A 12,113-nucleotide genomic window follows, 5' to 3' on the forward strand; every position below is an offset into this window, starting at 1 on the left:
ACTGTTTCCACTGTTTCCCCATCTATTTGCCATGAAGTGATGGGACTGGATGCCATGATCTTCATTTTCTGAATGTTGAGCTTTAAGCCAACTTTTTCACTCTCCTCTTTCACTTTCATCAAGAGGCTCTTTAGTTCTTCACTTTCTGCCATAATGGTGGTGTCATCTGCATATCTGAGGTTATTGTGGAATCTAAAAAATTGGTACAAATTAACTTATTTATAAAGCAGAAATAGACTCATAGATGTAGAAAAAAATTTATGGTTGCCAAGGAGGAAAATAGGGGGTGAGGGATAAATTGGAAGATTGGGACTAACATAAACACACTACTACATATAAAATACATAATTAATGAGAACCTGCTGTATTGCATAGGGACTGCTTCTCAATACTTCGTAATGGCCTATATGGGAAAAGAATCTAAGAAGAGTGAGTCTAAGTGTTTGTGTCACCAGTTCACCTTGCTGTACAGCAGAAACTAACACAACATTGTAAATTAACAATTAAAATTTAAAAATTAATAAAAACTTAAACAAAAATTGAAATAAAGAAATGTGTTAGGGAAAAACACACATAATGTATAATCCTAGTTTGGAAAATTTTTGCTTGTTTTAATGTTTCTTAACTATAAGACCATCCCAAAGTACTAAAATAACTTTCAAGAGAGACTCAGTTTATGCCTAACCAAAATATTGCTAATGATGAAACAGCAACTCAGAAGTTTTAATTACCCATCATATAATGCAAGGCACACCCTGCTAATTATATCTCTTAACATGAAGTTAGAAGTTCAGACTATGACACATTTACTTCGCAAGGCAGAAGAGTTAAAGGTAGTGTGAGTCCCATGCTCTTCTGGACCCAGAACTTAAATACTAATTGATACCATTGGAAAACTCCTTGATATTTTTATAGTTCAGTGATTTTGCAAGCAAAAATTTTCAAGATTTTATGTGATTTTTTAAAAATCAACTCAGATGTTTGGAATTTGGATTCCTGTACTTTTATTCTTTGGCAAATCACCAGGTAAGACTCATAACTTATAATTCCTTTGAAACAGAGTATATTGACATCTTAAATGTAATTGACATGGACTTTGACATATTAGCTGTGTTTATATTTTATTCTTCATAAAATTATCTAAAGGAAAATGCACCATTTTCATAATAATGAATCTGACGGGTATATGAAAAGCATCTATTTCCAATAAAATAAAAGTCACTGGACAGTCTTGTACTGGGCCTCCAGCTTCATCATTTAGTAGCTTTATGGCCTTGGACAAATAGTTCATCCATTGAAGTCTCAGTTTCTTCACTTCTAAGATGAATATGTAGCAGTAAATGAGTTCATGCATATTTCCATTTTCAGTACCTGATTCACAGTAGATGCTCAATAAATGTTTGAATGAATGAATGAATGATTAATGCTGATTGGAAACCCCACATTGATTTTTTCCCTTTGTGTCACGATCTTACCCATTAGCTCAATATTTATTGACTTCTGAACTTTATATTGTAGACTCTTTATGTACTAACATTACCTATGTAATAGTTATTGGTTTATTTTGTTCTCACTACCCTGCTTCAACATTGTACATGTAAACACAATAAAAGTTAGTTGACGCATTTTAGCCAAAATAGAATCAAAGGATTTCAGTGTGTTTTAGTCCCTGCTCTCCAGCTCTCCCTATGGAATAAAAAATAAAGGGATGGAACCTTTGTTAGTTTTAGTATATGCCAGGAACTGTGCTCTATTTTCCATGATTTTCCTACCCCAGGACAGTTCCAGTTGAATGCTGAAAGCAGATTAATGAGTTCCAGAGCAGAATTAAGAAATGAGTGAAGTATGCCCTGGTCCATTTTCTTGTATTGTCACATCTCTTCTCAGTGATATCTCCTCCGTCTAGACTTCAGAGACCTTCTTGCTATCTTTACTCCCAGCCCATCCCTCAAAATCCTCTCTGAACAAGGATCCGAATACATTTTTCTTTTAAATCAACAAATACAATTGCCTACGTTGTGCCAAGTACTGTGTTAAGCTCTGGAGACCCAGTTGTGATTGGTAAGTTCCCTATCCATCAGAAATACGTGTTTTTCTGATTGGCTTTTCAATAGGGAGTGACTTCTGTTTAGAAGCTCACTGAATTAAGAGCAAAGTATAAAATGGCAAATACCAGAAGACTGAATACAAATACTCTGTTAAAAATTGAATAGATGTGATATAGTTTATAAAACAAATATGGACTCAGTTTTTAAATTATGGCAGCTAAGATATGTATGTGTAATTGAAATATATATAACCTATAAATTTTATATAACTATTTTTAAAAAAGCGTTATATCTGGAAGCTAACTCTCTCCTCAGTCCCCTCCTTACCCAGTTTAAATGTGATCAGTCATGCTCATTCCTTGGTGTGCACACTAGACTTCTCTGCTGCTCTTCGTTCCCTTGGCTCAACCATGACCCTGATTAAATCTGACGCTTTGCACTGTTGTGACTGCACTTGTACAGCTGAATGTGCCTGGAGAAAAACACATACCATGCTGACAGTCTCACTGTGAAATCATGGTTATTAAACTAAAGTGGAGCATGAATCTGCCAAGCCATCATATTCAGCTTTCCTGGTTGTTTCATTTTCCCAGACTCCTGGGTTACTCATTCTTCTCCATTCTTCTCCCCTCTACTCAAACCTCCAGTGCCTTCCTGTCCACTAATACCCTTGGCCAATGGGCTTGTTTCCTATTTCAAAAAGAAAATAGAAATAAAAAGAAGAGTCCCTCCATAAATTTCCAGTACCACACTTACCCAGTTACCTGCATGTATTTCTATAGTAAAACCTATGTATTCACATTAAGTGGAATAAAGAATATATATATATATATATATATATATATATGGCTTTTAGACCCATTTTTTTTCTGCCAAATGAGTTTGCTGAAAACTAAAAAATGAAGAAATAAAAACCCCACTTTTTTCCTCAAAGACCTGTAGATTTTTAACTTGCAGACTAAGGTGTCGTGGACCCGCCTCTCCCCACACCCCCACCCTGGTTCTTCAGTTCCGTTCAGGCAGCCTCCTCGTAATTCTTCATCACACCAGCTGTGCTTGTACTTCTTCCTTCTGCCTGGAATGCCTCCCAGGAAATCCGTAAAGTTTACTCCTCACCCGCTCCAGGTATGGATTCAAGTGCCACCTTTCTTAGCTAGGTCTTCCCTGGCCACTCTGTCCGAATTGTAACCCCTCCTGACGCAAACACACACGCACCTTCACCCCTGCCATGTTTTGGGTTTCTCCCAGCACTTGCCACACTTAAACATATACCGTATTTTATTTATTCTTATTCATTGCCTGTCTTCTACCCCCCCAACTAGATTACATACTCCATGGGTACCTGAACTACTTTCTCCACTGCTGAGTCCTTAGTGCTGAGAACCACCCCGGCACATAATAGGCCCTCAGATAAATACTTCTTGAATAAATTAACGAGCCTATTTTCCAGCTTTTCTATGTCATTGAAAAAGGCTGCACACAATACCATAAAGAAAAGACTCATTTAGAAATTGAAAATTAGGGAATCTGGTCTCATCTCTTCATGGCAAATAGATGGGGAAACAATGAAAACAGTGACAGACTTTATTTTCTTGGGCTCCAAAATCACTACAGATGGTGACTGCAGCCATGAAATTAAAAGACGCTCCTTGGAATGAAAGCTATGACCAACCTAGACAGCATATTAAAAAGCATATAGATTGCTTTGCTGACAAAGGTCCGTCTAGTCAAAGTTACGGTTTTTCCAGTAGTCATGTATGGATGTGAGAGTTGGACCATAAAGAAAGCTGAGTGTCAAAGAATTGATACTTTTGAACTATGGTGGTGGAAAAGACTCATGAGAGTCCCTTGGAATGCAAGGAGATCAAACAAGCCGATCCTAAAGGAAATCAGTCCTGAATATTCACTGGAAGGACTGATGCTGAAGCTGAAATTCCAATACTTTGACCACCTGATGTGAAGAACTGACTCATTGGAAAACACCCTGATGCTGGGAAAGATTGAAGGCAGGAGAAGAAGGGGCTGACAGAGGATGAGATGGTTGGATGGCATCACTGACTCCATGGACATGAGTTTGAGCAAGCTCCAGGAGTTGGTGATGGACAGGGAAGCCTGGCGTAGTGCAGTCCATGGATTCACAAAGGGTGGGGCCCGAATGAGCGACAGAACTGGCTGAACTGAGGTGACTCAGCAGGTAAAGAATCTGCCTGCAATGCAGGAGACAAAGGAGACAGGCGTTCCGTCCCTTGGGTGGGGAAGATTCCCTCCCTGGAGGAGGAAATGGCAAGCCACTCCAGTATTCTTGCCTCAGAAATCCTTAGACAGAGGAGCCTGGTGGACTACAGTCCATGGGGTTGCAAAGAGTCAGACATGACTTAGCAACTGAGTGCTTATGCCAATTTATGATATGTTAACCAATTAAAGCTAGTTTCATATAATGTGCTATATTTCAGATGCTCCTTTAAAGAACTTTTAGGTCAAAGAGGAAACAAAACATTTCCATTGAAAATTATAGCAAAATATGACTCAAGAATAGAAGAAACTATAAAAGAACAATTAACATTGAAATAAAAATTTAATTAATAAAAATAGAGGTTAATACATTAGAAAAACAGGAAGAAAACAATATAATTGATAAATTTGTGTCGTGGTTGCTTCATAAAAGTGAAAAAAAAAAATAGGAAGCCATGATGGCAGTTTTAAATAAAGGGAAATAACCATAGATGTGAAAGACATATAAATGATTACATTTTGTATAAATTTATGCTAAGAGAACTGAAACTCTATACTTTATATCAAAGTAAATCCCAGATAAAATGAACATTTAAAAGTAAAAGAGTAAAACAAAAAGATTATGAAAACAGTGAAATTGTTAATGATCTTAGAGTGAGGACGGTTTTTCTAAACAAGAAAAAACTCCAAAGCCATAAAGGAAAAGATGGATTATGTTGTTGAATAAAATGCAAACTTCTTTATGATAAAAAGTAAAATCTATTAAACAAAAATATATAGCAACTAGAATGTCTTTGCTAAATATCTGAGAAAGGGTGTAAATATTTTTAACTGTTCAAAGAGTTTTTAAACATAAATAAGGAAAAATAACCTTTTAGAAAAATGTACATAGAGCATGAAAATCTCACCCGTTAGACAATGTGCAAATGCCAGAAATACACAAAAAGATGTTCAAGTGTATAGGTAGTTAAAGAAATGCAAACTAAAATGGCAAAAGTTGGTGCATATGGAAATTTAAATGTGCATACCCTTCCGCAGTAGATTTTATTGTTCCCCCTCATTTACTCCTCCACCCCCTCCCCGCCCCCCACAAAGCGTTCCTCAGAGCCACCTTTGTCCACAGGACACCGAACGGTAGGGAATGGAGCCAAGTCTGAAGGCCTGCTTGAAATCTGCCTGGTTCGGCTGTTACATCCATTTCCTCGCCCCAAGAGCACCGAACAGGGTCTGTTCCTTAAGCTTGGATCCTGTAAAAAAGGAGACTGATAGCTCAGAGCCACATCCAACCTAAAACCATTGCAGCCGGAATACAACATGAATAAGAAATGAATTTAATTTTTATAAGCCAATGAGATTTGGAAATCATTTGTTACCACAGTGTAACCTAGAAAAAGCTAATTTACGACATACCTCCCCGTTCTGTTTAGTGATAGATTGACCTGCATTATGGTTCATTTTTGCTTATGAAACATTGAACAAGGTGATCACCTTTTCTAAGTCTTCCTTTCATCACACATGACACACAGGGCTTAATCTGTTTTTGCTATTTTAATTATTATTAATATAAGACAGAGAAACCAATGTGGACATAATTTGGTGGAAAAGTACTCTTCTTTTTAGTTTTGTGACTTTTTTCTTATTACAGAGGTAATTTGTATTCATTATTGAAAATTTGAGACCATAAATGAATAATATGTTGGAAAAAAATAAAAACCATGCTAACACCATTGTTAATATTTTGGTGGAGTTCCTTTGAATTTTATCTTTTCCCTCATACATTTTAAATGAAACTATATTCCAAGTAGTTCGCTTATCTGTCTTTTCCCACCAACACTATATCATTCTCACTTTCTTTAAAAGTTTCATTACAAATTCTCTGTAAACATTTAAGTGGCTAGATAATATCTTTAATTCTATAATTTTAAAACTATATCCTTTTTTATTTAGACTATTTAAATTACTGGCCCAATTTCAAGTTATTAATTTTATACCAAATGTATATTTTTAAACAGCTGTCAATCTTTCCATTTTTTTCCTAAATAGTTTTAATAGCTTATGATGTTGATAAGCTATTGTGTGTTAGTTGCTCAGTCATATCTGACTCTGTGACCCCATGGACTGTAGCCCACCAGGCTCCTCTGTCAATGAAATTCTCCAGGCAAGAATACTGGAGTGGTTCCCAGTTAAATCACATCTAATTTCTTAACCACATCTAATTTCTTCTACTTTTATACACTCTCTGTTGCCCTATGGGAAAAGGGCTTGATGACCAATACCCCTGGTAAGTTACAAACATAGAAAACATGCAATATTTACAATCTTCATTTTTAAACCCAAACTCTCTTTCCTTGACTGAATAATGTAGTTGAGAATTTAGAGTGTTGCAGTGGTGGGTGTGGGGGCGTGGGGCATGGAATGCAAAAACTAAGGCAGCTGGACTTTCTAGGAAAAATTGATGGTTGTATTAGAAAGCTATTATCCAAGATGAAATCATTGGTTCAAATTGGAACAGAATGTATATGTGCTTTAAGAGGAAAAACAGAATGGATTCCAGGCAGGAGAAATATTGATTGAGACACGGCACTGTTCTAGGGATATAAGAAGGAGGCACATGTTCACACTTCCAACAGGAGGAAACAAAGTCAGCCAGAGAATCCTGGAAAACAGAAATGGCACACAAAAGGCATGATCTGAATGTGGAGCCAGATAAAGTGACACTGACCTAGAGGAATTCGTGTATTGTGAGAAGTAAGAGTTCATTTGAATATTCTCCTTTGAAGGGAATGGGTATGTGAACAGTGAAGTGCAGAGAAGGAAATAGCATGCTAGCTGGCTCTGAAGGGAAGAAATATTTATCTAGTCATAGTAATATAAATTTGGTTTATTGATCTTCAATTTTTTTAGAGTCAGTGTACAGATAAGACAGGGGTGATTTAATTATCATCATAGAACAAGGACTGAATATTATCAGTCTTGACAGTATGAATGTAAAATTGCAGCGGACAGATATCAGAGATGGAAGAGAGGCAGCAATGCAGAGGCAGTAGCTCTTCAAACTTTGTCTTGCAAAGGTATGGAGTCAAGTTATGAGGAATATGAGGTCTGGATCAAGACCTAGAAGATGACTATCTAAGCTTACCGTGGAAGTCAAGAAATGGGCTGAAAACAGTGTTAGTGACTATACTGGAGGAGGGGTGGAGACAAAGTGGAGAGCAGCCTACTGAGCTGCTGTTCCTCAGCTGCAAGTCACCCTTGCTTTGCCAGCACTGAGAAATGGCCAACACGGTCCACCGCTTCAGTCCCTCCCGGAGAGGCACTGCCACAGGGACTCTCGGTTCAGTTCAGTCGCTCAGTCTTGTCCGACTCTTTGCGACCCCATGAATCACAGCACACCAGGCCTCCCTGTCCATCACCATCTCCCGGAGTTCACTCAAACTCACATCCATCGAGTCGGTGATGCCATCCAGCCATCTCATCCTCTGCCATCCCCTTCTCCTCCTGCCCCCAATCCCTCCCAGCATCAGAGTCTTTTCCAATGAGTCAACTCTTCGCATGAGGTGGCCGAAGTACTGGAGTTTCAGCTTCAGCATCAGTTCTTCCAATGAACACCCAGGACTGATCTCCTTTAAGATGGACTGGTTGGATCTCCTTGCAGTCCAAGGGACTCTCAAGAGTCTTCTCCAACACCACAGTTCAAAAGCATCAATTCTTTGGTGCTCAGCTTTCTTCACAGTCCAACTCTCACATCCATACATGACCACTGGGAAAACCATAGCCTTGACTAGACGGACCTTTGTTGGCAAAGTAATATCTCTGCTTTTGAATATGCTATCTAGGTTGGTCATAACTTTCCTTCCAAGGAGTAAGCATCTTTTAATTTCATGGCTTCAGTCACCATCTGCAGTGATTTTGAAGCCCAAAAAAAGTCTGACACTGTTTCCACTGTTTCTCCATCTATCTGCCATGAAGTGACAGGACCAGATGCCATGATCTTCGTTTTCTGAATGCTGAGCTTTAAGCCAACTTTTTTACTCTTCATTTTCACTTTCATCAAGAGGCTTTTGAGTTCCTCTTCACTTTCTGCCATAAGGGTGGTGTCATCTGCATATCTGAGGTTATTGATATTTCTCCCGGCAATCTTGATTCCAGCTTGTGCTTCTTCCAGTCCAGCGTTTCTCATGATATACTCTGCATAGAAGTTAAATAAACAGGGTGACAATATACAGCCTTGACGTACTCCTTTTCCTATTTGGAACCAGTCTGTTGTTCCATGTCCAGTTCCAACTGTTGCTTCCTGACCTGCATACAAATTTCTCAAGAGGCAGATCAGGTGGGCTGGTATTCCCATCTCTTTCAGAATTTTCCACAGTTTATTGTGATCCACACAGTCAAAGGCTTTGGCATAGTCAATAAAGCAGAAATAGATGTTTTTCTGGAACTCTCTTGCTTTTTCCATGATCCAGTAGATGTTGGCAATTTGATCTCTGGTTCCTCTGCCTTTGCTAAAACCAGCTTGAACATCAGGAAGTTCACGGTTCACATACTGCTGAAGCCTGGCTTGGAGAATTTTGAGCATTACTTTACTAGCATGTGAGATGAGTGCAATTGTGTGGTAGTTTGAGCATTCTTTGGCATTGCCTTTCTTTGGGATTGGAATGAAAACTGACCTTTTCCAGTCCTGTGACCACTGCTGAGTTTTCCAAATTTGCTGGCATATTGAATGCAGCACTTTCACAGCATCATCTTTCAGGATTTGGAATAGCTCAACTGGAATTCCATCACCTCCACTAGCTTTGTTCGTAGTGATGCTTTCTAAGGCCCACTTGACTTCACATTCCAGGATGTCTGGCTCTAGGTCAGTGATCACACCATCGTGATTATCTGGGTTGTGAAGATCTTTTTTGTACAGTTCTTCTGTGTATTCTTGCCATCTCTTCTTAATATCTTCTGCTTCTGTTAGGTCCATACCATTTCTGTCCTTTATCAAGCCCATCTTTGCATGAAATGTTCCCTTGGTATTTCTAATTTTCTTGAAGAGATCTCTAGTCTTTCCCATTCTGTTGTTTTCCTCTATTTCTTTGCATTGATCGCTGAAGAAGGCTTTCTTATCTCTTCTTGCTATTCTTTGGAACTCTGCATTCAGATGCTTATATCTTTCCTTTTCTCCTTTGCTTTTCGCTTCTCTTCTTTTCACAGCTTTTTGTAAGGCCTCCCCAGACAACGATTTTGCTTTTTTGAATTTTTTTTCTATGGGGATGGTCTTGTTCCCTGTCTCCTGTACAATGTCACAAACCTCAGTCCATAGTTCATCAGGCACTCTATCAGATCTAGGCCCTTAAATCTATTTCTCACTTCCACTGTTTAATCATAAGGGATTTGATTTAGGTCATACCTGAATGGTCTAGTGGTTTTCCCTACTTTGTTCAATTTAAGTCTGAATTTGGCAATAAGGAGTTCACGGTCTGAGCCACAGTCAGCTCCTGGTCTTGTTTTTGCTGACTGTATAGAGCTTCTCCATCTTTGGTTGCAAAGAATATAATCAATCTGATTTCAGTGTTGACCATCTGGTGATGCCCATGTATAGAGTCTTCTCTTGTGTTGTTGGAAGAGGGTGTTTGTTATGGCCAGTGCATTTTCTTGGCAAAACTCTATTAGTCTTTGCCTGCTTCATTCCGTATTCCAAGGTCAAATTTGCCTGTTACTCCAGGTGTTTCTTGACTTCCTACTTTTGCATTCCAGTCTTGGAGAAGGAAATGGCAACCCACTCCAGTGTTCTTGCCTGGAGAATCCCAGGGACAGGGGAGCCTGGTGGGCTGCCGTCTATGGGGTCGCACAGGGTCGGACACAACTGAAGCGACTTAGCAGCAGCAGCAGCCCCTATAATGAAAAGGACATCTTTTTTGGGTGTTAGTTCTAAAAGGTCTTGTAGGTCTTCAGAGAACTGTTCAACTTCAGCTTCTTCAGTGTTACTCGTTGGGGCATAGAGTTGGATTACTGTGATATTGAATGGTTTGCCTTGGAAACGAACAGAGATCATTCTGTCATTTTTGAGATTGCATCCAAGTACTGCATTTCAGACTCTTTTGTTGACCATGATGGCCACTCCATTTCTTCTGAGGGATTCCTGCCCACAGTAGTAGATATAATGGTCATCTGAGTTAAATTCACCCATTCCAGTCCATTTCAGTTCGCTGATTCCTAGAATGTCGACATTCACTCTTGCCATCTCTTGTTTGACCACTTCCAGTTTGCCTTGATTCATGGACCTGACTTTACAAGTTCCTATGCAATATTGCTCTTTACAGCATGGGACCTTGCGTCTATCACCAGTCACATCCACAGCTGGGTTATGTTTTTGCTTTGGCTCCATCCCTTCATTCTTTCTGGAGTTATTTCTCCACTGATCTCCAGTAGCATATTGGGCACCTACTGACCTTGGAAGTTCCTCTTTCAGTATTTTATCATTTTGCCTTTTCATACTGTTCATGGGGTTCTCGAGGCAAGAATACTGAAGTGGTTTGCCATTCCCTTCTCCAGTGGACCACATTCTGTCAGATCTCTCCACCATGACCCACCCATCTTGGGTGGCCCCACGGACATGACTTAGTTTCATTGAGTTAGACAAGACTGTGGTCCTAGTGTGATTAGATTGACTAGTTTTCTGTAAGTATGGTTTCAGTGTGTCTGCCCTCTGATGCCCTCTTGCAACACCAACCATCTTACTTGGGTTTCTCTTACCTTGGGCATGAGGTATCTCTTCATGGCTGCTCCAGCAAAGCGCAGCCACTGCTCCTTACCTTGGATGAGGGGTATCTCCTCACCGCCGCTCCTCCTGACCTTCAACGTGGGATAGCTCCTCTAGGCCCTCCTACGCCCACGCAGCCATGGCTCCTTGGACGTGGGGTTGCTCCTCCCGGCCACCGCCCCTGGATTCCGGCATTGGGGCGTGGAGTAGCTCCTCCCGGCCGCCGCCCCTGACCTCGGACGCGGGGTAGCTCCTCTAGGCCGTTTCTGCCCCGTCGCAGCCTGGCACTCTCAGCCACTGCCCCTCACCTCGGACATGGGGTAACTCCTCTTGGCTGCCGCCCTTCAGGCATGGGGTCCTCCCGGCTTCAGCCCCTGACCTTGGACGTGGGGTAGCTCCTCTCAGCCACGCCTAATTTTCCCCAAACCTCTCATTTTAAAGATGAGTGAAGTGAGCTCCAGAAAGAAGAAACAGTTAAAACTAAATGAAACTTTACTCTCATTTATACTCTCAAGGGATTCCTAAGTGGTGCTAATGGTAAGTAATCCACCTGCCAATGCAGATAAGAGCCACAGGTTTGATTCCTGAATGGGGAAGATCCCCTGGAGGAGGGCATGGCATCCCACTCCAGTATTCTTGCCTGGAGAATCCCATGGACAGAGGAGCCTGACTAACTACAGTCTATATGGTCTCAAACAGTCAGACACAACTGAAGCAACTTAGCATGTAGGCATACACGCTGAAACACTTTTCAGACTCCTGCTGTGTGCCAGGCATGGTACTAGGCTCTGGAGACACAAAGATACCTTTCATCAAGAGTTATAAGTCTTATAAGAAAAAGAAGACCTTCAGGGAAGACACAGTATCCAATCTTATGTCTCTGGCCCATTTTAAGGAGGACTATCCTGTGTAATAGTTCATTTAATCTTCATAACCAGGCTGTAAGGTAAGTGAAATTATCTCCATTTTACAAAGAAGGAAACTGAGATTCAAAAAAGGTAAAATAATTATCCAAAGTCAGGGATGTATCATGTCAAATCTCCTACACTCTGATCTGCCGTTCTGAAGTCCACATGGTTATGGCTGTG

General features: G+C 40.1%; 1 protein-coding gene across 4 annotated transcripts in view; it reads left to right on the plus strand.

Moving 5' to 3' along the window:
* Nucleotides 1-799: 799 nt before the first annotated feature.
* PNLIPRP3 (pancreatic lipase related protein 3) overlaps nt 800-12,113 on the plus strand; it is a 43,512-nt gene continuing 32,198 nt past the window's right edge. For 3 of the 4 annotated variants that reach the window (XM_086378299.1, XM_086378300.1, XM_086378302.1), the window contains exon 1: nt 800-1,026. In XM_086378299.1, coding sequence (XP_086234425.1) covers nt 978-1,026 — 49 coding nt within the window. In that variant the 5' untranslated portion in view covers nt 800-977. The remainder of the gene's footprint in view (nt 1,027-12,113) is intronic. The other variant, XM_086378301.1, reaches the window with a different exon arrangement.

This window comes from Bos grunniens, chromosome 26 (genome assembly GCF_055505025.1).
Source record: "Bos grunniens cultivar Pamir isolate PY7600 chromosome 26, Bosgru_T2T1.0, whole genome shotgun sequence".
Classification (NCBI taxonomy): Eukaryota; Metazoa; Chordata; class Mammalia; order Artiodactyla; family Bovidae; genus Bos; species Bos grunniens.